This window comes from Papio anubis, chromosome 8 (assembly GCF_008728515.1).
Source record: "Papio anubis isolate 15944 chromosome 8, Panubis1.0, whole genome shotgun sequence".
NCBI classification, from domain to species: Eukaryota; Metazoa; Chordata; class Mammalia; order Primates; family Cercopithecidae; genus Papio; species Papio anubis.
Window position 1 is genome coordinate 72,597,059 of NC_044983.1, and position 27,561 is coordinate 72,624,619.

At 37.7% G+C, this 27,561-nt stretch overlaps 1 protein-coding gene and 1 long non-coding RNA gene across 6 annotated transcripts in view; one reads left to right on the top strand and one right to left on the bottom strand.

The window, feature by feature from the left end:
• Window positions 1–2,634: 2,634 nt before the first annotated feature.
• On the bottom strand, window positions 2,635–20,654 carry PEX2 (peroxisomal biogenesis factor 2). 3 transcript variants are annotated; one of them, XM_009213237.3, is made up of 4 exons: window positions 20,338–20,654; window positions 8,424–8,455; window positions 6,255–6,398; window positions 2,635–4,644 (listed from the first exon to the last, which is right to left on the bottom strand). In XM_009213237.3, exons 3-4 carry the CDS (start codon window positions 6,289–6,291, stop codon window positions 3,710–3,712), a joined length of 972 nt encoding a protein of 323 aa, XP_009211501.2. In that variant the 5' UTR covers window positions 6,292–6,398; window positions 8,424–8,455; window positions 20,338–20,654; the 3' UTR covers window positions 2,635–3,709. The 3 variants fall into 3 exon arrangements, with proteins under 3 accessions (XP_009211501.2, XP_017817609.2, XP_009211500.2); XM_017962120.3 differs by having other exon boundaries at window positions 11,431–20,597; XM_009213236.3 differs by lacking the exon at window positions 8,424–8,455.
• Window positions 20,655–21,044: 390 nt separating this feature from the next.
• LOC103886903 overlaps window positions 21,045–27,561 on the top strand; it is a 103,409-nt gene continuing 96,892 nt past the window's right edge. For all 3 annotated transcript variants that reach the window (XR_002523858.2, XR_002523857.2, XR_002523859.2), the window contains exon 1: window positions 21,045–27,446. This is a non-coding gene — a long non-coding RNA (uncharacterized LOC103886903). The remainder of the gene's footprint in view (window positions 27,447–27,561) is intronic.

Here is a 27,561-nt window from a genome sequence, read left to right on the forward strand (position 1 = left end):
AGGATGGACATAGTGCCCAGCTGTGGAGTGTGGTCAGTGGACTGCCTCCAGCTGCTGGATGTGCTTCCGCGACAGAGCTGCCATGCTTGAGATCACAACCTTCCCAGAGCTGCCCACACCCAGTGACTGATAGAAGTGTAGGTAAAAAGGCCTATTTACTTTGGCCTAATTTAAACATTCTGACAGATGACACTCGCTCAGAGCTCCCCTCTGGGTTGGCCAACTTTTTTCAGGCCTGCTTTAGAGCACTCCCATTTCTTCTGCCTATTCCAGCTTCTTTGCTCTTTCCCTTCACAGGCATGCATCCCTGAGAGTTATACATAAAAATCTCTTGTACTTCAAACCGCTTTCAGTGCCAGCTTCTGCAGAACCCTATCTGTGACCTTAGGTTTATTCAGCTAATAAAACGTTTCTATTGCTACACTAGAACTAAAAGGCTCTGGCTATCTAGTGATGAACAAAACAGTCATGGTCTCTGAACTCACGGGGATTATCACCTAGTAGAGGTAGCAGATGTTAAATAATAATGAAAAATAATAAAAATCTATTTTCACTAAGTGTCATTAGGGTCTATGGAAAAAAATACCGCCCCCCCAATACTCACAAGTCTATCAGCTAGCATTTATGTGAAGTACTGTTTTCATGTTAAGATTCTGACAATATGGATAACAACCACTTAGAAGTTACTCTATCAAAATAATATAACAAAATTGTTGATATAACAAAATTTTGTTGACTTTATTTAATCCTTTCAAATCTGCAATGTTGAGGAATCATCCAGTTACTTATGAATGTCCTTATCAAACTAGATCACTGGTAAAATGAGACTGCATGTGGACTTTTGAAATGAGTAAGGCAAATGTAGACTCTAACTAGTAGAGATCTATCCGCCAGCATCCACTCTTCTAAGAACACCTCAGTTTCCTGTGGTGAACGGCCTCCTCCAGGACTCCTTTAGGTTCATGTGGTATATGGGAGGAGTGTCACCTACATTTAAGTAACCAGGAACAGTATTTTCCATCCCCTAGCGATAGTGGTTGGTTCAGGAATGTGCACATAATCCAAGGCAGACCAGTAACAGTGAGCTCCTGGACTTTAGCGGGAACTATTAGGCAAGAGTATCTCATGCCAGTGGGATCCGAAAACTAGCAGAATATAAGCCTTGAGTTTCTAGCGGCCATCATTCTGTGTGAGAATGAAACTGACTCAGAATAATACTGACAACAGCAAAGGAAAGCACTACTATTATATCCTATTTAGTATGTGTCAGGTATTGTTTTAAGAGCTTTATTTACACTAAACATGTAATCCTTACAATGTACAGATGTGCAGAGATGTGGCACACTGCCCTAGGTTATACACAAGTGGGATTTGAATTCTAGCAGGATCTGTGTCCCTCATGCCATGTAGACGCATCATAAAAATGAGAGCCAAGGGCTAAAGCCTATCTCAAAGAGAACCATCTGAGCACCTACATCCAGATTGGGCCTGCAGTGTGCAGCTGGACTCTTCACTTAATGAACTCAGATTCATCATTGCATTATTCACAACAGAAAGTGAAAAGAACCTAAATACTCTATGACGGTGGTTAAATAATAATAGGAATAGGAATACGATGGCATATGCATAGCCTTTTGAAAATATATTATGGCCGGGTGCAGTGGCTCATGCCTATAATCCCACAACTTTGGGAGGCCAGTGTAGCAGGACTGCTTGAGCCCAGAAGTTCAAGACCAGCCTGGGCAACAAAGTGAGACCTCATCTCTACAAAAAATTAGCCAGGCATGGTGGCATGGGCCTGTGGTCCCAGCAACTTGGGAGGCTTAGATGGGAGGATCACTTGAGACCCAGGAGGGAAAGGCTGCGGTTAGCCATGATCGCACCACTGCACTCCAACCTGGGTGACTGGGTGAGGCCCTTTCTCACCAAAGGAAAAAAAAAAAAGACGTTTGTATATATTTTTATTTTTTTAGAAATGACCTCAAACTCCCAGGCTCTGCCTCCCTAAATAGGGAGCCTGAGATTACAGGCATGAGCCATTGTGCTCAGCCCTAAAATATTTTTGAAGAATATTTATGCATATGAAAAAATGCTATTTTTCAAAAATAACAAAATTGCATATTCATTATAATAATTTTGTAGATAAGAAATGTATGTGCAACAAATCTACAAATATAGCAAAATATAGTGATGATCTCTCTCAAAAAATTGTGGGAGAGTTGATTTTATATTTTTTCCTGAATTGTTGATGTTTTCTACAATAATGTTTTAAAATTACAGGAGGCAAAAGAAGGAAAACTCTTAAGATGTAAAATACTCTTAACTCAAACTACAAAACTTCTTGGGTATCTTACACTAAATTGAATCTAAATTAAACTTATAGTTCATTCAATCACAGAACGTAAACTCCACGAAGGTAACTTTCTTTTTCCTGCTTAATGTAGTGTTGTGCCTCCAATGGCTACGTCAGTACCTGGCACCTGAGTGCTTTTCAATGAAAGATGAAGAGAAAAATGAACTGGCAGTGTATTTCCACCATACTAGCAAGACATTTATTTAAAAACATTTAAAACCTGTTTTTAAAAAAAATTCTAGTTAAGACGAGATAATTCAATGTTCAAGCTAATAATTCTATACAATTTTAAGAGTCTAAATTTATTTTTAAGTAAAAAAATGCAGAGAAAAGGAATGAACGATATAGAATTATCTTGATATGCGCTGCTGTATTATTACCATGCTAACAACCTCTTTTGTTTCAATAAAACTATCAATATTTACTGAGAATGAGAGCTCTGAATCAAAGGCAAGAGAAAGAGACCTGTAAATAGTGCTGTTCGTACTAGTTGCCCCCAGTTGTTCCTAGGCCTCACTTCCAAGTTGCCTTAAGTAATTTTTGCTTTCTGAATATAAAGACAACTGTGGAGGGGTCAGAGAGCTGAGGACTGAACTTCTTAAAAACTGGCTTCGGAGAAAAGCGTAACATTACAACTGAGGTGGCCAGGCACTGGCTCACGCCTGTAATCCCAGCACTTTGGGAGGCCGAGGTGGATAGACCATAAGGTCAGGAGATAGAGACCATCCTGGCTAACACGGTGAAACTAAAAATACAAAAATTAGCTGGGCATCGTGACACGCACCTGTAGTCCCAGCTACTCGGGAGGCTGAGGCAGAAGAATTGCTTGAACCCGGGAGGCGGAGGTTGTAGTGAGCAGAGTGCGCCGCTGCACTCCAGCCTGGGTGATAGAGCGGGACACCATCTCAAAAAAAAAAAAATTACAACTGAGAACTGAGGCATCAGGTCTTAAGGTTTAAAACAACAGTCTTATAGTTGTCACATTATCATATTATGTCATCTCTGAAAATAAATGCACACTCATCCCAGAGTCTCCAAAATCTTTATCTTTAGAATCCAACCACGTTTTAAGAAGTAGTAAAATGAAGGAGCATTGTTAGTAGTCACCTGACAAAAGTTGTCCACTATTCTTGACATTAAAAATTGAATGCAATGATTTAAATAACATTTCCATAATATATTTAGAATCACATGGTTTCTAGTGATTAGAATTTAGTTATGACTGGAAAGGAGCAGAAGACAATGGCTAGGCAGCACATTCCTTATAAAGGATATATAAATGGTTTACTTAGGATGACTAACATTCAGAATTTAAACACGGTGCATTTTTTTCCTCAGAGGAAGCAATTTTAGTTTCTAAAGAGCATTTACTTCTGACATCTCAATTCCTGATTTCAGTGGCTGCAGACTGTGCACTTCTGTGCCACACTTAGGACAAGTAAAGTACATGTCAAATAAGAAACTACTCTTAGCACAGAAATAACAGAAAATATGCTCACATCCTATGGTGTGAGGCATGGTGGGCCACTCTCCACAAAGAGAGCATTCTTTGCCACTAGTGGCTAATGTATTGTCACTATTAGGTGCACCAGTAAGAGGGATACACCATGAAGACAGCTTGGCTTTCAACTTCTGGACACTGATAAGTGGTAAGAGAAAAATCAGAAATTCAGCAAAACCATGCCAGAGAAGTTCCCTATTCATGTATTCAAAGCCAACTTCACGTATGTTTTGAGGCTTGCAAAATACAGAATGAATGCCTAGGAGACGTTCTGTCAAAGTTGCAAACTTTCCCCTCTGAAGGAAAATCAAAAAATTAATCAGTCCACCTAATTTCAAAAGTCCAACCACAAAATTCACACACTGCTTGACTTTCCCAAATGATGCTAAATGATGGTTTCGAAACAAATCATAGCATCGTTCTTCTAACCACCTCCCACCAATTGTACAAACAGCATACCAGATTTTTTGATTTTTACTGGGTGGCTGATATCTCAGGTTAGGGGAAAAATCATTTTTGTACTGAATATTCAAAACTGACTGTCCCACTGTGGCATTTTTGGAGTAGATGGTGAATCTCCACAAGAAAAGCCATAAGCACGCTTTCACCTCTGGCTCAAAGCGAGCTAATAGCCCAGGTTTAAATCCATGAAAGCACTGAGTAAACTGGGACCAAACTAGCTGCTCCAGGGCCTTGTTTAGTTCAAGCGCATCCAACTGGCTTATTCTTAGCACTCTGTTTGCACTCTTTGCATTCTCTTTTCTGGAAGCCATGTCTTCTCTGAAGGTCTCTAGGAAAAAATACAATTGAAGAACATTAACAAAGAGTTGCAATCTTGTACAACCCCCTCAACTTATGCCTGGAAACTGTCATACACAAATTACACAGGATACATAAGAGATGAGCCTTTCAGTAGTCTAAAACAGTATAGCGGATAATCACTTCTTACTTGAAACTTCTGTCTCGTCTCTCAGAGCCTTTCTTTCTCCCCCTGCCTTTTTTTTTAAATTAATTTCTTTTTCTTTTTTCTTGGCCCTCCTCATCAAAGAAATAACAAAACAAAACAAAACAAAACCTGTACCCTCTTTCCACAAATATACTTTTAAGCAATACTCTTTGGTCAGATATTCTAGCAGGGAGATACTAAAATCCTGAAGTTAACAGAAAGGAGGCTGAATAACATGACTAATGAAGAGACATTGGGAGGTAATAAATACAACAACTATATAGAACATTGCAATAGATGGTTAAGTCAAGACCTCAGTTTATTTTCCAGCACTTCTACTGACTCCAAAGGTGTTATTTTTCAGCAAGTCATTTAATCTTTCTCAAATACATTTTATATGTGTAAAGGAAGTTAAAAAGAAAAATAAAAGAACAATACATGGTTACTATTCTATCACACTATTGCAGAAAATAAATAGTACTAAATCTTAGTATGAGGGAACAAGAATGCAGAAATATCATTATTAACGTACTAAAAATGTATACATCATACAGTACTCTAAGAAAGCTATGATACAAAAATATATACCACAATAATGTCATAAATACACTAAGGAAACAAATTGGTGCTAAAGGCAAAAAAACTCAAATGAAATGTAAGAGCTGATTAATGGTTAGCTAGGTACAGCTTACTGATTCAATACACATATATTACTGATTCAATACATATATACGTATTATGTGCAAGCTGATATAATTAAAACACCAAGTCACTGCTATAATCCAGTATACAGACCAGTTCAGATACTTTAAATATTATTAACTGGCAAATCCACCCATGACCAAAAAAAATACATCATTACATTGCACACTTTGAATATATACCATTTTTACTTGCCAATTATACTCCAATAAAGCTAGGGAAAAAAAAAAACACAAAAAAATTAAAATGGGCTATCACCACACTGGGCTTGGTTATCATGTCTAGGCCTTTAAAAGGCCAATACACTAACAGAAAGAACAGTTATTGAAGGAGGCATGGATCCTGCCGGAGCTCACTGCCACGCTCTGGTCATGTATTCTTCGACAAGTCATTTCCCTGACCCTGACCTATGCCTTGGTTTCTTCACTGATAAAACAAAGGGCTGGATATAAAACAACCTTCAAAGTCTTTTCACATTCTATTCTGTTATGATTTTTAGTAAAAGAATGATAAACACAATTTATTAGAAGGTAAAATAAACTTGTACTTCTTGAAATTGGGAGTATCTTTAACAACCGAAGATGTTTTCAAGAGGGAAGTTCTAAATTTACCCATGCATCCTAGAAGACTTAGTGGCAGAAGACTACATGTTTAACAAGTTCAAGTCCAGGAAATAAAAGTGATCACTGAATAACAGGTTGTTTGGTGCTATTTTTCTCTCAAACCAGATATGCAACAGGAATGCTTCTCACCATAAATGCCAATGATCTTCTGGGCAGATCTCACCATTTTCCCGTTCCTGCAGCTCCCTCAAGACTGGACAGCCTATAGCTATGGCAGTGGGAATTTTTGCTCCAAGTTCTTCTGTGAAACCCTTGCCTCATACTTGCCAGAAGCTACACACAAAAAAGAATAAAGTTAGAAAGGTAGTTCCCTTTCCTCACTCTACAAATCAAATCCATTGCCAAGGACTGTTGATACGTGGTCCAAAATTTTTCCTAATCCATCTGTCACTCCCTATCCCCCGCAAACCTTTTCCTGAATTCTGGCTGCTCTCCTCTCTCATGGATTCCAACAAATTGGTCTACCTTACCTTCTGCCTCCTTCAGTGCATTCCCCACAATGCCAATGTTCTAAAACACAAACCTCCCCAAATCCACTCCCAGCTTGCTTTCCTTCTTTATGCATCATATCCAGTCAAAAAGTACCCCCTTCTTTTGTTCACCAGTAGACTTCACTGTCCTTTCCCTTTGTGTGGAACAGTCTGTTTCCAATCTTTAACTGAAAACTCATACTAAGTTTTTAAGTACTGGCTCAGACATCACTTCCTTCTGACTCCAAATTTGGGTAGCTGCCCATCGAGTTGTTCCCTTGGCACGCTATTCTTTCTCTTTCTTGGCCTCTATCTACTGTACATAAACTACTTATAAATTGTTTATTTCCTCCACTAGAGGATAAGCACTGTTGTAAAGATTATTTGAGCCTTATTACAGTTGAATCAGAACAACTATCTCAGTTCCTGGTACACAGAAGGCACTCTACAAGCACTAGATAAATGAATAAATGAACAGGATGAAAGTCTGTGATGTGTGAAGGATAGAAAATATAAATTCCCATCCATTACCCTTTAAAATTATTTCAAATTACCATATCCAGAAAGATGATTATTATTAATGTCACTAATTTCAACATGTTTATTGTGCATCTGTTATTTACCTGTTAATGTGAGAGCTAGTGATATAATGGTGCAACAGACACTGTCTCAACCCTTGTGGAGCCTATAGTCTACTGTGGAACGAGAGAGAAAAGTAAGGGTGTGCTATATAAAATAAACAGGTGATTACAATAAGGTGCGATCAGTGATCTGCAAGGGAAAATTCAGGGCACTATGGTTACAACCATACTTCAGAAGGTCAGAGAAGGCTTCCTGGGAGAGGAAATACCTAAGCAGCCACCTGAAGTATTAGCATGTCAGCCTGGTAAAGGAGGGTAAGATTATTATTGCCAATGGTGGGAAGAGTAGGTACTAAGGACTAGAGGTGCACAGATGAGATAAGGCTGGAAAGAAGCGGGAGACAGGTCCTAAAGGCCCTAGAAGCCAAGCTGAGAAGGCTGTATTTTATGAAGAAGGTAATGGGAAGCCCTCAATAGTTGTACGCAAAGAACTAATAAGATTTACATTTTAGACTGTTTGTTCTGACCACCCTGAGGAAAGAATGGATTCGAGGCTGAGAGAAAAGACTGGAAACATAGAGACTAGTTAACAGGTTGTTAAAACGATCTGGTGAGAAACTAATGATGGCCTAAATTAGAAAAGTATCAGTGGGGACAGAGAGAAAAGGGTATCTTTGAAAGCGATGAGGTGGTAGAAGTGACACTATCTGGAGAGAAATAAGCCAAGAAAAACTGACTTAAGTAATTGAGTGATAGGGATCCAAGTCCCTGAAACAAGAAATCCATGAGGCAATACAGGTTTGAACAGAAACATAATAAATACATGCAATGTTAAAGATCTGAGGCTCCTATGAGACATCTAAGTGGAAAAGTTCAGTAGGCAGTTATATAAATATGACAGAAAAAATCCAGGTAGAATTTTAGAAGTCTGATGCCCCTCTGGTAAAACTAATCTATTTTAAATCTACTTGATCTATGTAAATGCTAAAATCACGAAGGCAGTGATTCAAAACAAGATAGATCTTGTCTATTTGTAACACATTCAACTTTCTTTGTAACAACATAATCTTACTCTGTTAGTTTTTAACTGCTAACATATATTTGTCTATGATAAAGATACATATATCTCTGGACTTTTAATCCGTCTAAACTGTGGTCTTCACCATCACAGTCCTGTGGTCTCTGTTCCTCTAGTCTAGTGGTTTTCAAACTTGTGAGTTCATCAGAATCACATAAAACAGACATACCTCAGAGACACTCTAGGTTAGGTTCCAGACCACTGCAATAAAGTAAATATCACAATAAAGTAAGTTACACAACTTTTTTGGTTTTCCAATGCATATAAAACTTACACTTTCACTATACTGTAATCAATTAAGTGTGCAATAGCACTGTGCCTTAAAAACAACGAACATACCTTAATTAAAAATTACTTGATTGCTAAAAAATGCTAACAACCACCTGAGCCCTCAGTGAGTTATAATCTTTTTGATAGTGGAGGGTCCTGCCTTGATGTTAATGCCTGCTGACTGATCAGGGTGATGACTGCTGAAGGCTGGGGTGGTTGTGGCAATATCTTATGACAACAACAAAGTTTGCTGCAGGGATTGACTCATTTCATGAAAGATTTCTCTACTGTAGCATGCGAAGCTTTCTAAAGGATAGCATTTTACCAAGAGTAAACCTTCTTTCAAAATTGCAGTAAATAGTCTCAAACCCTGTCACTGTTTTATCAATTAAGTTTATGGGATATTCTAAATCCTTTACTATCTTTTCAACAATGTTTACAGCATTTCCCCAAGTGTAGACTCCATCTTAAGAAACCACTTTCTTTGTTTATCCATAAGAAGCAACTCACTGGGTGCAGTGGCTCATGCCTATAACTCCAGACCTTTGGGAGGCCAAGGGAGGATTGCTGGGCAACATAGGGAGACACTTTCTCTACAAAAATTAAAAAAAAAAAAAAAAAAGCCAGGCATGCTGGCATGCATCTGTAGTCCTAGCTACTAAGGGGAGGCTGAGGCAGGAGAGTTGCTTGAGCCCAGATTGAGAGGCTGCAGTGAGCTGACTGTGCTATTGTACACCAGCCTGAGTGACAGAGCATGATCTTCGTTTCAAAAAAAAAAAAAAAAAAGAGGGGAAGCAACTCATCGATTCAAGTTCTATTATGAGATTGCAGCAAATCAGTCACATCTTTAGGCTCCACTCTAATTCTAGTTCTCTTGCTGTTTCTACCACATCTGTAGTTATTTCCTCCATTGAAGTCTTGAACTCCTCAAAGTCATCCACAATGGTTAGAATCAATTTCTTACAAACTCCTGTTCATGTCGATATGTTGACCTCTCATGAATCATGTTCTTAATGGTACACAGAACGGCGAATCTTTTCCAGAAGGTTTTCAATTTACTTTGCCCAGATCCATCAGAGAAACTGCTATTGGCAACTACAGCCTTATGAAATGTAGTTCTTAAAAAATAATATATAAAAGTCAAAATTACTCCTTGATCCACAGGGTGCAGCATGAATGCTGTAACAGCAGGCATGAAAACATTAATCTCCTTGTACATCTTCGTCAGAGCTCCTGGGTGACTAAGGTGCACGTCGATGAGCAGTAATATTTTGAAAAACTTTTTTTTGAGCAGGTCTCACCTGTGTGCTTAAAATATTCAGTAAACCATGCTGCAAACAGATGTGCTGTCATCCAGGCTTTGTTTTTTTTTTTATTTATAAAGTACAGGCAGAGCAGTTCTAGCGTAATTCTTAAGGGTCTTCGAATTTTTGGAATGGTAAACAAGCACTGGCTTCAACTTAAAAGCCACCAGCTACATTAGCCCCCAACAGGAGAGTCAGTCTGTCCTTTGAAGCTCTGAAGCCACATATTGGCTTCTCCTCTCTAGCTATCAAAGTGTTACATGGCATTTTCTTCCAACATAAGGCTTTTGTCTACCTTGAAAATATATTGTCTAGCCTAGCCACCTTCATCAATTATTTAGCTAGAGCTTCTGGATAACTTGCTGCAGCTCTGATGTCAGCATTTGCTGCTTCAGCTTGCATGTTTATATTATAAAAGATGGTTATTTCCTTAAATCTTATGAACCAACCTCTCCTAGCTTCCACCTCTTCTTCTGCAGATTTCTCACCTCTCTGTCTTAAAGAATTGAAGAGAGTTTGGAACTTGCTCTGGATTAGGCTTCGGCTTAAGGGAATTTTGTGGCTGGTTTGATCTTCTATTTAGACCACTAAAACTTTTTCCACATCATCAGCAACAAGGCTGTTTACTTTCTTTAATTCATGTGTTCCCTGGAGGAGCACTTTTAATTTCCTTCAAGAACTTTTCCTTTGCATTCACAACTTGGCTGTTTGGTATAAGAGGTCTATCTTTTGGCCTCTGTTGGGTTCTGACATGGCTTCCTCACTAAGCTTAATCACTGCTAGATTTTGATTTAAAGTGAGAGATGTATAACCCTTCCTTTCACTTGAACACTTGTTCACTTGAACACAGTGTTCAGTGAAAAAGAATCGATATGAAGCTTTGTAGGCTTATTTTAATTGGCCTAATTTGCTTACTATTGTGTCTCAGGAAGAATATAGGCAAGTCGGACAACAGTCAAGGTACCTAATATTCCTTAAGTTCCTGCATCTTATATGGATGCCAGTTCTTGAGTGTTTAATGAGGGATTCACCATGACCTTTAGAATATAAGTTCATCATCTTATATGGAAACAGTTCTTGGTGCCCCAGAATATTTGTTAAGTTCACCATCTTATATGGATACCAGTTCTTAGTGTTTAATGAGGGATTCTACCATGTGCCCCAGAATATAAGTTTACCATCTTATATGGAAACAGTTCTTGGTGCCCCAGAATATTTATTAAGTTCACCATCTTATATGGATACAGTTCTTGGTGCCCCAGAACAGTTACAATAGTAATAACAAAGATCACTGATCACAGGTCACCATTATGAATATCATAATAAAAAAAAGTCTGAAATATTCCAAGAATTACCTAAATGTTACACAGAGACACAAAGTTGAGTACATGCTGTTGGAAAAAAATTGTGCAGATAGACTTGATTGACTCAGGTTTGCTACAAAACCTTTAATTTGTAAAAGCAGTATCTGCAAACCAGAAGAAGGCACAGTAAAATATAATGAGGTATGAACTAGGCTATACGAACTAGGCTTGTGTAAGTACACTCTATGATGTTCACACAATGAGGAAATCATCAAACTATGTGTTTCTCAGAATGTACCTTCTTGATAAGCACAGCATAACTGCATCTCTTCCTCAGGTTCCTTAGTGATATTTAGTGAGCAACTGGTCAGAGGGAGTGGTTTCTCAGAAGAATCATATATTTCAAGTCTCTTGTTTTTGGAGGAATCACACTTAAAAACATTCAGTAAAAATAGGAATTTTTAATGACTGCCAGAAAAGGAGACCTAAACAGTCTTTAACCAATACAATATTTAACAATACTTATTATCAAAAAATTCTTTCTTATCCCTTCTGTTACAGTTTAACATTTTTTTCTTTCTTCTTTTTCTCCCCAGGCCTGGCCTCAGTGTAGATTAGGAACAGCTGGGCTTGCTCTCCTCCCTACGTAAGACTCTTTAATAGACCAAAAGACTATTATTAAACTGTTCTTCAGCCTTGGCTCCTCCAGATGAATAATTTCTCTATTTTTTGTTTTAGGTTTTATTTTCCAACATTTTAGTCATTTTTGTGACTTCTTTTAGTTGTAAACATAGAACAGACACTGTCTATTACACATCATAGTTCATTAAAGTGGAATACTTCTCCCAGGCTCTACATTCTTCTTTAGGCATCTGTCATAGAGTGGAAAAAGCAGATTTAAAATCAAACAGGCCTGGGCTCAAGTTCTAGCTCTGCCACTTACTTGCTATGTGATCTTAAAAAAATTCATTAGCCTCGGATTCTTCTCCTAAAAGTTGGAAATAACAGCTACCTCACAAAGTTGTTGAGATTAAACCAGATAATGTTATGAAAGTGGTTTGGAAGCCATAAAGCAGTATTATTTATTACATTATTGTTGCTTTGGCTAGGGATGGGCATGAAAAGTAACAGGCCCCAAACTAATTTTGGCAAATCTCATTTCAAAAAACTGAAACCTTCACTATTAGTCATAGTAATGCCTCAAACAACCTGTATCAAAATGTTTTTCCAGGAAATATTGACATCGTTAAGACATAAATTGTGGCAGTTAAACCACGAACATGCTGTCACCCTTCTGTGTGCATGTGGGAGGGGCCAGGCAGGAGTGGGCAGAGATACGGTTCAGTGGAACTCATTGTCCACTTAACTTCCACCTTGTCTGAAAGGATATGACACAGTGTGGATTGAGAAAAGAGATGGGTTCCCACATGACCTGCTTCCGTGATTATTTAGCCCCATCAATACAGTTGTGCCTGTTATCTTAAAATAAAGAAACCTCATGAATGCACACTTATAATACTTGACGCTAGGGTGCTTTGCTGCACAGAACATGCTACAGGCAGTCCAACACAAGCACACAAACTTGTGTTCATCACCAGCATATTACATTCAGTTCTTCCTCATCGCATGAACTCCCACCCCACCCCCTCTTTCTGGTAGGTACAGCTATTCTAGAATACTCTCTAGTAAAGGGCAGTCAAGGAGTAGAAGAAAATGATGAAATCAACATAACTAGAAATTCAACTAACCCAATTATGGAATCTTCTTCCCTCTACAGCGGTACAACATTTGTTATAATAGGTATGAAGCACAAATGCCGCAAACGACTTTATATCACATAAAATTATTCCCAATATAGTGTAAGCTGTTTGTGTTTTAGTGAATTCTAATTCTCTGATAAATGGTTACTCAATGTAACCAATATATACTGGACACCTACCAAATACAAGGCATTCTCCTAGGTACCAGAGATTCAACCTAAATATTTAACTGTCAGCTAACTTCTTTTTATTCAAGCATTTTAAAAGACATAGAAAATCAGGACTGGCCATTGATCTCTGAAGTGAAGAATGGATCCTAAAACATAAAAACATTATAAAGGATCACAAAACTTCCAAGGCAGAAAAGAGGAAAATGGTATGTAAGGTAAGGGAACAGGTTGTGTGAAAGCCCAGAAATGTGCAAACTCCTGACTATAACCTAGCTGGGACATAAGGAGACAGGCTGCAGCATGAGCTTCATCCTTGGTTATTTAAGTCCCGTCAATGTGGCTACATCTGTTATCTGGAAGCAGACAAGTCATCTGCTATGACCAAGCAGACCAGCAGGAGAGACTGACTGAAGTGTCAACCTAGCCACATTGTAAAAAGAACCTGTGTTAAGGAAATTGTACTGATTCTGTGGGCATGAATAATCATTGAAGAGAAAAGACACAATGGGATATAAATTTCAAAAGATTAATCTGATGGCAGAGTTCAATAAAACTGAAGAAAAGAAAAACTGCCGTTCTGGGAGACGTGATTTATAGGATTCCTGCAACAATTCAGGGGCCTACCTATGATACTAACAACTTCCTGGAAAAGTCAAAGTAATTTAACTTACTTAAGAACCATGGAAATCAAGAGGAAGACTATACTATCCCTTCACATTTTTGGGTCAAAAATTCCCAATGCTTTTGGTAAACTAGTACTTTCCTGACTTCTGTTACAAGGATTGCCAATACCCATGCCCAACCACTGGTAAGTCTATTTTGACTTTACTTTCAAGAATTTAAGTAAGTTTAACAATTTCTATATTATTGGTTATTGTAAATTAGTATTTAGTTTTATAAATGTAAGCTCAAACTTGAGTATTTTTAAAAATTACAAGCTAACTCCTTTTTTAAAAAAGTAGGAATTCCCTTGAATTGAAACCACCACCATTAAATTTAATTCTAATTGATTTTTCCAAAATGCCAAAACAAACAATGCTTTTTTCTATTCTATCTTTTCATACACAATCCTACCAGCCACCCACTCCCGCAACTCTCGAACTATACTAACTTTAAGATTCCAAAATGCTAACCCAGGGGAGGGGAGAGATACATTTATTCATTATGCAAAGAGATATATAAAAATATGTAACTAAAATTATAATTGGCACTAAATAATCTTAGTGTTTAGTGAAAGATTCTACCATGTTGAGGGTATGTGAAAAAGATGCGTAAGGCAAAATCAAGACCAGATAAAAAGTATAGCATCTACTAGAGTTAGTGTGATTAACTTGTCACATAAATATGTTTAAGACAAAATGATCTAGTACTAAAAACTATTAAAAGGGTCTCCTGCTGACATTTTATCACTAAACATGTCACACTGCTTTTCTTTCACAGAAAAAGACAACTAAAAATTATTTACTAAGAGCAGCAATATATAACCTTATCCCTTAAATAACTCATGCTTTCCTTTTATGTTTTTCATACCCCAAAATAAAAACTTTGCCATCTATATCACATTCCAAAAACTAAACAAATGACTGTATCTCACTGAGGATGAAGGAATTTTTCAGAATGTATTTTATAGTTTTATTGAGTATAGTACAAATTATGAATGAATATATTTTCTTTAAAAACATGTTATCGACAGAAATCTATCAATAATAATGTGGGTATTGTCAAGGGCCTGTCAATATTAACGTAATTATGATTAAGGGGATAACATGGATTTTAGCTATAATACCATGTAGCATCTCCTACATCGCTGCTATCAATACACACATTATTATTGACCTGTTCCAAGACTCTCAGTATTAGATGCATTACCATTAGGCATATTTGTCAATGCATACTGCCTACAAAAATTCTGCATTTAAATTTACAGTCCTGTAAACTTTGTCAGCAGAAACATGTGATTCTCAAGTAATCTCTATGGTGTCATACCCACTCATGCACCCCCTGCCAGGCTACTCTTTTCCATCTCCACAATAATAAACTAAATTTTAGAATGAAAATGTCACTGCCACACTATCTTAAATGTTCTAGCAATCAAAGTGGATGAGACCACGGTCATTGTTTTCTCTTTCTGAAAATGTTAAACTTAGCATTTCGTATTATGAGGTTATATGAATAAAATTCTATGACTAGACATCTTAAGTTTTGAACCTATAACCTACCATTTTATTTCCTTTGTATAGTCAGATAGATTTACTGTCCACTGTATTGAAATCAATACTAATAAATGGGACATGCATCAAAGAGGGATTTAACTGGACACCGATTCCCAGAACACATTTCAAATATGGGCAAAAGAAAAAAGGCTATGGTTGAAGCCCATTAGAACACTGTGACCTCTGGCACTGTGAACAGGCCTAACAACTCTAAGTTCAAATCCCACTTCTGCCACAGACTTGCTAAGTGCCTTGTCACTACTTTCTTGTTCTTCTCTTTCATCATACATAAACTAAGTTTTAATAGTTTATAGACATCTGATGTTGTAAATCCCAGTTGTGCTCATTTGGGTATAGCCAAGATATGTGAAATTTTAAAACTGTGTTATGTCCAATAGACCTCTAAATTACTTTTAACTTCAACGAACACTGCCTCATCAAAATCCAAATAGGATTTTTCTTTTTGAAGTGGTAGTGGGTACATGACAAAACACTTCTAAAATATATCTAAAAGATAAAACTTCAAAGTTGCACATATTTCTCAAAAATATGGACAATGGTTAAGTAACCTGCCCCAGAAGAGGGGAAAATACTTTTGTTTTCCCCATTTGGGGAGAAGAGAAAACTCAACACAACTCAAGACTATATTGCGTCTTATACAATCAACTGAGTGCCTTACTTATGTCATATACAATATAGTTATTCAAGTATCTAAAACTAGCACAAAATACTTTTTTAAAATCTTAGAAAAGAATTTCCAATACTTGGGCCTAGCTTTGTAAGTATATTTTTAAGATAACAGCATGGCACTCATATTTTTTTTTTCCTTTCAGAAACCTGATACTTCTGAGTCTGAGAATGCTTATTGTGAAAATAAAGAACAGATGCTGAAGCGAATATTGGGGAAAGCAGAGTTAAACTGCCTCTGATTAGGTATGTATTCTAGCCCAGGTTCACTAACACACTGTGTGACTCTAGACAAGTCATTTTATTACACTACACTCTTCATTGGTTAAAAAAAAAAAAAAAAGCAACTGTAAATTTACCTACCTATCTAGAATCCTTATATAAACTGTTTTAGGAAATCTTGGAAGGGAAAGGGAAAAAAATAAAAGAACAGCTATTTCTAATTGCAAAAGAACAATATAGGACATGAGGAATAGAGAAATCAGAGCAGGACACAGGAGACAGAGACAGTATTCATAGAGAGTAACAGTGAACCACTAAGGAAGACAATCCCAATGAACTTGTTTACAACCAGAGAAAACACATAACACTTAGCAGTTACTGAATGCTAACAAGTGACTAGTATAACTAATTACTAGGTACAAGTTTAAATATTAAATCATTTAATCCTTATAATACTAACAAAGATGTTCTGTTATTAATTCTGTTCTAAAACAAGAAAATTAAGGCACAAAGAGATTAGATGACTTGTGTAAAATCCCATGACCAGAGGGGGCAGAACCAGCTCTAAACCAGTGTCCTATACTGACAACATGGTGATGGACCCAAAAGTTTAGGATGGTAACATAGGTCACACAGATGGGGCTACCTTAAAGAGGCCAAGTACTAAGAGTATAGACATAAACTATGGGAAAAATACTAGTGCGAGTATGAACAAACAAGACACACATGAAATGTATGAGCAGCTAGATCTTTAAATACTCTATAAATTTAAAAAACAGGCTTTAGAATCTAATTGCTTAAGAATTCTAAATGACTTGAAAATAACTGAAACAAACATTTAATTGCACATTTTATGGTACAAGAGAATGTGGAAATATCCCCAAAGGAATAAACAGCCATTAGCAATGGAATAGGAGGAACTACCATGTGATATATATCATGTACAAGGCACTATAACTTTTCTTTACATTCTTTATTTCATTTACTCTTACAACACAGTAAGTACAATATTATCATCTCCATTTTAAGAAGACAAAAATTAAGGCTTGAGAAGATTAACAACCCTTCTAAAGTCAAGCTGGTAATTAGTAAATTTATGGTAAACATTAGAAAAACTGTAGCACATACAAAATACACTTAGTGGAATGGATATTTGCTAAGCTTGGATCAAATTTAATCCCACAGAACTCAAAAGAAATCTTTTTCCCTTTCAAGATCACATTCAAAAGACCAGATTGCCAGTCAAGCTGTCAGGATTGTAGATGGGGAAAGAAATTAAAGGAATGAGGTACAGTTTTCCATGCTGCTTGGGATGTATCTCGTCTACATTCCCTCTCCCTGCCTCTCTATACATGTGGTCAAACGACCATTCTAAGGACCATGTCAAATCTGAACAAAGGGAATAGATTAGTGAAAAACCCAAGGTGTGAACATTAACTATTATGAACACATACATGCAAGGTAGAGGCAATGCCAACTCACTCATTTAACACTAAAAGACAAGTCGGCCGAGGTGGGTGGAGAACCTGAGGTCAGGAGTTCAAGACCAGTCTGGCAAACATGTTGAAATCCCGTCTCTACTAAAAATACAAAAATTAGCCAGGCATGGTGGCACGCGCCTGCAATCCCAGCTACTCGGAAGGCTGAGGCAGAAGAATTGCTTGAACTTGGGAGGTGGAGGCTACAGTGAGCTGAGATCATGCCACTGCACTCCAGCCTGGGCAACAGAGCCAGACTCCGTCTCAAAAAAAAGAAAAGTGGTTAGGAATCATCAAAATAAAATTACACTGAAAATCTTGATTTTTGTTTTACTAGTAAGAAGAAAGAAAAGATAACTTGGATGGAATTTGATCTCATTTTATTGACAGGCAGTAAGAAGGGAGATCTCTGATAAAAAGAAAATATATTAAATTGAGTAAGAAGCAACATAGAACAAGGTATTTTTGTTGTATAGATGGGAATATGTTAGGAAGATTAATATCCCACATGGAGAAGGGCAGAGGATACTAGACATCCCTTCCTTGCCTCCACATGTAAAGAAACCACAGGGCTGGGTTTTAAAGAGCAGGATTATAGACATAGGGCAAATGGAGCAATTTAGGGCTTTTCTCCTGAGGTTTCTTGTACCTTCCAAAGGAAGGGAAAAGGAACATGAAACATTTACAATCTGTTATCACTTCACAGAAAAGAAGTATAGAGAACATCCAATTTGCTTCTAGGCTGTCCAACTCAGATCATCAAAAGAGGAAAAAAATGAAAAAATTCAAGAGATAACTTCTGGCCAGAAATAAAGATTGTGCATATTCACACATTTTCCTTGTGCTATAGGAACCTGAGCATGTGGACCGTGTGCAAGAGGGAAAGAAACTTACAACTATTTGATGTTGTGAGAAAAACATGGGGCTAGGACTGAGAACTTTTAATCGATGTGATGATGAGCAAGCCTGCTAATACCTTTAACGTTCAGCTACCAAATATATAAAATGGAAAATATTTGTCCTCCCTACGGCAAGAATCATTATGTGCATCAAATACACGCAAAATTTTATGGCTAAAATAAAAGGATATGAGGAAGACAGAATAATAAATTCTAATTTTGATCATAAAGAAAACAATTTCAAATTTGTATTTATAAAATAAATTGAAAGAGAGTAGGGACATATTTGTAGCTTTTAGAAATAAATTAGCTGTGAATATATTATTTTTAAAAACTGTAATAAATAAAGGTACATTGAGTACAAATGAATATTCAAAAAAAAAAAAAACCAGAATTTTACTGCTAGAAGAAAAGGCAGATCATCTCGTTTAAGATACAAATTTAATCTTCTTAACAAGAACCTTGTTATTCAAGCGGAACACATAAATAGCTGCTCTTGTTAAAACAAATCTGAGGGTGGGCTTGCTTTGTCTCTCCCTGCATGGCTCCAGAAAATTTCTACACAAGTTCTCCTATGGAACAGTTTTAAAACCCCAGCTTGAATACTAACACTAATTTCTAAAAATAAGGAGAATACGGACAAGAGATAAAACTGTACAAAGGCAATCAGAGTCAGGACTAGAATCCAACTTAGTCTAATACTCTTTAGTCTGATAGTGTAGTATTCACTCCATGTCCTGTTACTTATATTTTTTTTAAGAAAAAATATGAAGGATTTTTGTTTGTTTGTTTTTTTAATTCTGTAAATAGTTCTTTCAAATATCTTCCTGGCTCAAGATCACTCAACTGTAATCTTTCTGGAAACAAGTAATTAATAATATAGGTGAGATCAGGTAAGTTAAAAGAGTCAACCCAAGTTCACTCTGTTCAGGATTAAGTAAAGGTAACACTTTAGGGGAAGGTGTTTAGACTACAAGCTGTGGTGTTGAGAGCGCCCCAGTACCATCTAATTGCCCGAAACTTCAAGATAAAATATTTCCGAGGGGCATCATGGAAGTTTTAAAGAATGTGTTAGACTTGAACGTTCAAGTCTTGCTCATCTTGCTAAAAGCCCTTTCACTAAATGTGGGAAATGTGGAAAATGGTACCCCAATAAATAAACAACGATTTTTAAGAACCCAGAAAAAAAAAGTTAACGTTTCTCACATTCAGACTTCTTATCAAAAGACAATGTGAAATATAACTAACTTATCGCAAGCAATTTTATCAGAAACTTTTCATTATCTCTTCCCCCATAAGAAAATCAAACTCCTTTTACGTGCGCTTTCGACAATGTTAGAAAACTAAGTATACTCAAATTTTTTGTACCACATATAACACTTTACATGAACTTTCAGATATTAAGTAAAGCTTGGATCCTCAATTCTTTATAAAGCCGTTTATAAGAGGTAAATATCCTCACAACCGCCAAGTGAGAGAAAAAGATTTCAAAGTTCGTCTCTTAAGTCACTACGTGGAATGCAGAGGGGCTCAACTGCAGCTGTGTGTTTATTTTTAATGGCGCGATCCTAAAAACATCTTTTGGAATTTAGGTTTGCTTCACTGCCTTTCTCGACATTCAGAAGCTTTGATTTGCCTCTTCCAGGAAGACAGGAAGCCAATAAACAGGGGGAAAAAAGCAAACGGCGACAATTACAAGGTCGTGAAACTCCACGACCTCCCAGCTGAAAACAAGACCTCGGGTTTGCACTCCGGCTCTCTGGGGCAGACACTGACCTTAGGAGTCTGCGAAACGCCCACGCTCCACGTAACTTTCTCTGAAACATTCTCTGGAAAGCTTGTCTTTTCCTAGCAGAATCTGGATTACCAACGCTTCCGGAACTATCAGGCTTCCGGAGCGACGCAGGAGCCGGAAGTGGCTTTAAAAAAAAAAAAAGAAAAAGAAAAAGTTACACCAACGAGCACTGCGCTTTAGCGGCGCTGCTGAAGGCCCGGGATGGCCAAACAGCCGCGAACGCCGACAAGCCGAAGAACCGAAGGGCCGAAGGGCCGAAAAGCCGAAGCGGACACCCGCGCGCGGTGATTGGTCGGTTGGCCGGATGAACTCTGTCTCTGATTGGCAGGAGAGTCACGAACCGGTCAGCCCCGGGTCAGGGGCCGCAAGTGAGGAGGCTACAAGTGTCAAGGGGCCTAAGGGAAGCCGGGGCTTGTGAGGGCCGGGCTTTCTCTGCTTGCGGACATCGCGAACGGCCTCTGGCAAGGGTCGCCGGATGTCGGCGAGACGCCTCCGTGCCTCTGGGGTTCCTCGTTCGCTGTCGGAGGAGGACTGGCTGAGGGATGGCCTGGTGGGGAGGGAACCCTAAGGCAGGTGGCTGCGTCGGGCCTAGGGCAGTTGCGCGGCGCTTGGAGACCTGCCCGCCCTCGGGGCCTGTGTGCACAGGGGGATAGCTTGTTGATCTGCAGGCTCAGGAAGGAAGGTAGCTGGCCCGTCAGTCATCCGCCCTGCAAAGCGCTCCCCGGAGACCCCGTAGAGCGGACCGGACACGCTCTCGCCTTCGGGGCAGCGCGCGCCTGGCCTCAGGTTTCCCGCCCTCGGAGGCCCTCAGATCTCCCCAGTAACGCTTAGGAATTAGGGCAGCCAGGTCGCTTACCCCTTGGGGAGTCGAGGCAGAGCTTCTGGGAATGGGGTCTGAGGGAAGAGTACTCACCAGGCAGTGACGTGTAGCTGGCGTTGAGGATCGCCACTGCCATCTGGTTCTGCGGTATGAATGGCTGTGTCTCTGGAGAGTTAGTTCTAAGGTTTGAATGATGGTAGGCACTTTAGGATTCCAGCACGTAGCAGGGTTTAACAACGTCTTAGTTCTTGCCTCCAGTCTCGACTCTCCGTCCCTACAAGGAGCAGGCACTTCTACGAAAGCTCTGTTAGACCATCGAGAAAGAGCGTATACTGTAGAACCACAGTTATTAGGTTTTTTTTTGGGGGGGGGGGGGAGCTTGTATTTTTATTTCAGAAACTACCCATGGAGCAGACTTGCTAAAATAAAAGTTATTAATGAACTCTAATGCTATCCAAATTGTGAAACAATGGTACAAATTGAGACAGAGTAGAAGCTATAAGTTGATAGGGTATGTAGTTCACTTAGGGGTTTGGGAGTGGATTTTCTAGAGCTGCAACTGTCCAGTATAGTAGTCACTGGGCACCTGAAAAGTGGCTAGTCTGAACTGAGGTCTTCTCTAAGTGTAGAACATGCACCAGATTTCTAAAGCATGGTCTGAAAAGAAAAAGAATGTAAAATATTTCATTAATTTTATATTGATTACATGTCAAAATGAGAATGTTTTGGAAAATTTTAAATTACGTGGTTTCCATTCTATTTCTATGGATACTGCTGTTCTAGAAAGTAAAAATCTTGCTGAAGAAGAGTAAGCCTTTCGTTTAGCAATTGTGAAGAAAACCAGCCACGCTGTACCTCTTTCAGGTAGCCTACACGTATGCTGTGCTTCACTTAATTTTTGAGAGGAACAGGGTAAAGTACTCACACAAAGACTTGACGTAGAGGACATTTTCATTAAGCAAATTCTTGTTCATAGAGCCTTGTGTATGTCATGTGCACATCACACAGTAGTGAATGAAAATAATAAAGATACCAAGAAACTTGAAACATTTAATCTCATTCAGAATGCGAGGAAACATATAACACTTAACATTCCGTTGAAAATGTTTAAAATAAGTTCTGGATTTTAATGTTTAACCTGTAGATACAGTATACCTTGTTAGTTTTCCCATGAGCTAGTGAGCTGAGGTTCCAGGGAAGCTTTGTTTCCATTTATTTTTCATTCATGTATTTAACAAAAGCTTTCTGAGGCCCGGGAGTTTTGCTAGGCAGTGTTGATAAAAATGTGAAGACAGAAAACAGACACAGCTCTTACTCTCTCTGAGCTAATTCATATAAATTCAGAGGCAGTGAATAAGTAAATAATAACCAAGACAGAATATTTTGCTTCTTAGTAAATGCTTACCTCTGTAAATGCAAAACATGAGTTATTTTAAACCTAGAATTTATATATTCCTAGTGACATGTTAAGCGCCTTTATTAGAACTTGGCTGTGGACTTAAAAAATATTAGGAAAAAAAAAATCAAAGTTAATTTGTTCATTAACTATGAGAAGTTAAAAAATTAAAATTGAATTTTTTACCTTTACATAGAAAAGATGAAAATATTTTGCAATAGCATTTTATATCCTCTTTAGCCTTTTAGCAACTTTTAGATTCTAAGAATTTAACAATAAAAATGTAAATAAGATATTGATTTATGTCCCTAATATAGTTTTAAAATGCTGACTTTAAGAAGTTAAATTTATTCTAGAATATTATGTAGTTCCTAAATCAATATGTTTGAGTCTTTTAGGAAAAAGTTAAGTGTGGATCTTTTATTAGTTTACTATTAATACTATTTCTGTAACAAAGTTAGAAGCTCGAACCACCACCAGTTTGTTACCTTACGGTTCTGTAGATCAGAAGTCCAACATGGTTCTCAATGGCCTAAAATCAAGGTGTCCACAGGACTATGTTCCTCTCTAGAGAGTTAAGGGAAGAATCTGATTTTTTTTTTTGCTTATTCATGTTGTTGGACAAATTCAGTCCCTTACCGTTGTAGCTGTTCTCCCTGTTTCTTTGCTGGCTGTCAGCTGAGAGCTGTTTCCAGCTTCTAGAGGCCACTCACATTCCTTAGTTATGGCCCTCTTCGTCTCCAAAGCCAGCAACAGTGGATTGAGACCCTTTCATCCTTCTAAATCTTCCTTTCCTCTTCTTCCATTGCTGTATCTCTCCAGTTACAGCCTTTTAAGAATCCATTGATTAGACAGAATCTCCCCCTCTCAAGGTTCATAACTTTAATTACATCTGCAAAGTCCCTTTTGCGGTAATAATGTAACATATTCACAGCCTACAGGGATTGGGGAATGGATATATTTAGGAGCCATTATTCTGCCTATCTCAGATCTCAGTTGGGGCCATGCAGTATATCCAGTGTTTCATACCACTATTCTCAATACTTTATATTAGAATAATAATATTGATAATAGGTAAATGTTATTGGTTATATAATATGCTCAAGGTACTTTTCTGAGCCCTTTTACTAAATTTACTCATTTAATCCTCAGAACTACCGTAGGAGGCAAACACTATTATTGTTCCCACTTACAGATGAGGAAACAGGTACTGAAAGCTGAAGTAACTAGTCGAATTTCTCACAGCCATTAAATGGTGAAATGGAGATCTGAACCTAGGTAGTCTGGTTCCAGAGTCTATGCATGCTCTGAAGCTCAACATAATAAAAATAATTTCTCCATATCTGGATTTAACCAAACATGTGTTGATGATACAGTGGCTATGAATTCAGGTTCTAGCATCCCATTTTGGATTCAAATTCCACCTACCCATTACTGAATGACCCTGAGCAAGTTACTTAACCTCTCTGAGACTTAACAATAAACTGAACCAATGATAATATTTGAGAATTAAAGACTATATGTAAGGTAGTTAGAGCACTGCCTCTACATACAGTCATTCATAACAGTAGGGATACATTTTGAGAAGTGTGTCATTAGGCTATTTTGTTGTGTGAACATCATAGAGTGTACTTACACAAACCTAGATGGTGTAGCCTACTACATACCTAGGCTATGTGGGATAACCTTTTGCTCCAAGCCTACAAACCTGCACAGCATATTACTGTACTGAGTACTATAGGCAGTTGTAACACAATGGCAAGTATTTGTGTATCTAACCATGTCTAAACATAGAAAAATTGCAGTAAAAATACAGTATTATAATCTTAGGGACCACTGTTATATATGTGGGCCATCATTGACTGAAACATTTTTATGCAGTGCAAGCAATAGCTAGCTGTAATTATTTATGACAAATCAACTTTTAAAAACAGTATTTATTATAAAAAGAATTGTTGCCTTTAGATATCAGTCTTTCCTGAAAATAAAAACTGAAAATTAAAATTTTAACTTTAATACACTACAGTACTATCTCCTTTCTCAGACGCTGATTTCTCCTCACTCTAGGCTAGCATCTAACTTTCTAACCATGGTACCTTCACTGTTATCTGATCATGCATTCTAACTACTTTGTCCAGATCCTAGTATCTGCAGGCTAATGTTCAAACTCTTTAGAAGGGCACCAGGACTTTTCACACATTCCAGAGACTCTCTCTTGCCGTTCCTCTGCTGGATATTTACACAGTCATCAATTGTAACTTCTCACTGCTCTCATTTGGTATTACTATTCTTTGAGGGAGACTTATGCGTGTGGAGGGGATTCTGGGGAGTATGGACAATGTCATATCCTGGGTCCCTGTCCATAATGCCTGCTAATACCACTCCAAATTCACTCTCTCTTTTAATAATCTTTCCTGCAATTGCCTTAATTCAAACCCTCATTATCCTTGCACTTTAAGCCATCTCTTAACAAATTGGTGGCTTCCAGCCTCACTACCCTTCAGGCTTACTATCCTTGCTTGCTGAAATGATCTCTAAACTACAAAACTCTGTGTCTCCTCCTTCATACCATTCAGTGTCCCCTCTGCCAGTTCCTACAAATATTTTTCTTTTTTCTGTGCCTCTTGGTACCAGCTACATGCTTCTACCATAACTTAAAAGGTATCACACAGCTGTTTATTTCAATACTTACCTTCCCTTCTAAATGAGGAAGTCATGGAGAATAGGGCCATAAGAGATGGTTTTGCTTTAATGAATTTATATTATTTCATGAAAATATAAATTATTGTATTATTGTGTCATCTGTCTCTTGTCACTAATCTGTGAACTCTCTAAGGGGAGACTCATTGTTTTATTCATTTCTCTTTTTCTTCTATGTCTGTGGCGTAGGAGGTACTTAGTAATTGGTCAACAAACAATTTGGGAAGAATAATCCAGAATATATACAATTTTTTAGTCTGCTTAAGTCTAAATAAATATATGAAACAATGTATTGGGAATATATATGATTTCATTATGATTATTATATACAATTCAGTTATGATTTTAGAAGAAGCACAATTCAGGTACTGTGGAGCCGGAGTGCCTGAGTTTGATTTCTAGCTCTGCCACTTACAAGCTTGGGGAAGTTTGCTTGGGAAAGCTCATCAAAATTGTGTTTGTTCTTTGTCTGTAGAAGAAGAATGATAATAGTGACTGTCTTGTAAGTTAATAGAACTAAATGAATAATATTTATAATGTATCTATGAGTTTAGACTTTATAATAGTATCTACCACATAGTAAATGTTCTTCAAGTGTTTGTTAAATAAAAACGTAGTAGTTTTTTTTCTCATTGCTTTTGATGATAGTTAATGGTCTTGAAATACAATGATTTAGAAAAAATAGTCGCATGCTTTGTAATGGTGTTTTGAACTAAAAGTTCTTTTTACTCAATGATTTTTAATATTGTACATTATAGAATGATCATATATATTCCTTCAACATTTAGAGAGTACCTGTGTGTGATATCTCTCAGGACACACTTACATATTTTCTCTTTTTATTATTTTTCTGTTGCCATTATACCAAATTGCCACAAACTTAGTTGCTTTAAACAATGTAAATGTATTATATTCTTGTTCTATAGATCAAAAGTCCAACAATAATCTCACCAACCTAAGATCAAGTTGACAGCAGGGTAGCACTCTTTACTGGAGTGTGCAGGCTAGAATCTCTTTTCTTGCCTTTTCTCATTTTGGAGGCTGTCCACATTCATTGGCTCTTGGCCCCCTTCTTCTACCTTCAAAGCCTGCAATGCTGCATCTCTCTAATCATTCTGGCATAATCACAGGTGTTTCTCTGACCACAGCCAGGAATGGTTCTCTGCTTTTAAAGGATTCTTGTGATAAAATTGAACCCACCTGGATAAACCATGCCAGTCTTCCCATTTCAGGAACCTTAACTTGATTACATGTGTAAAGTTCCTTTTCCTATGTAAAGTAATTTATTCACAAGTTCTATAGATTGGACTATGGACCTCTTTGGGCGATATTATTCTGCCTACCATGCTCTTGTACTGTAAATGAGTCACTGCAGAAAGGTAATAGGTTGTACCTTCTGAAAATAAAGATAATGTTAGCGAGATTGTGAACAGTAGTGTCAGTATCATTTATGCCTCTACTGGTTGTTGAGAGCAAAGTTGGCTTAGGTACTGCAGGGCTCACTGATTATGTCTTTGTCTCCTAGGAGTTTTATTCTACTAGAGAGGGAAGAATACATTCATATTTGTTGCATATCTGCTGTGTCCTAGGTAGTCTACAATGAATTACAGATACATTAAGACCATTTAATTTCTATAATAACTTTATGAGGTGTGTTAGGAGACCTTCTAAGATGACCCAATGATCTCCATCACATAGCACTCGCCCCCTTGTGTAATCTCCCTCCTTTGAATGTAGGCTTGACCCAGTGACTCTACCAATGAACAGAGTAGGACAATAGTGATATTACATCATTTCTGAGATTGGGTTCCAGAAAACTATGACTTTTCTCTTGCTTACAGTGTCTCTCTTTTGCCCTCTTATTTGTTAGCTTTGATGAAGCAAGCTGCAATGTGGTAAACTGCCTTTGAAAGAGACCCACATGTCAAGACTGAGCATCTCCTGTGGCCAACAGCCAGCAAGTAACGGAAGCCCCGAGATGAACGGCTTGTGCAAAACTAAATTCTGCCTACAACAAAAGCATGAATTGAGACGCAGATCCTTCCCTAGTTGATCCTTGAAATGCTTGCAGCTCTGTGGACATCTTGATTGCAGCCTTGTGAGAAATTCTGAACCAGAGGACCTTGTATGCCTTACCCATAGGACTTAGAAGACAATAAATGTTTTTCAAAGAAGTAAGTTTGGGGATTATTTCTTATGCAGCAGTAGATAATGAATAATAAAGTAAATATGGTTTTTTGGTATTGACTTCAAAAATGTTTGAAGATTTTACTGTTATATAATTGTACA

What these genes read in the sequence shown, in the direction of transcription:
- PEX2 (XM_009213236.3), bottom strand. Translation starts at nt 6,291, where the DNA reads ATGGTGAGATCTGCCCAGAAGATCATTGGCATTTATG. An exon ending in GAAGATCATTGGCATTTATG is followed by an intron (nt 4,645 to 6,254) that starts GTGAGAAGCATT and finishes ATTTTTTCCTAG; the next exon opens with AGACCTTCAGAGAAGACATG.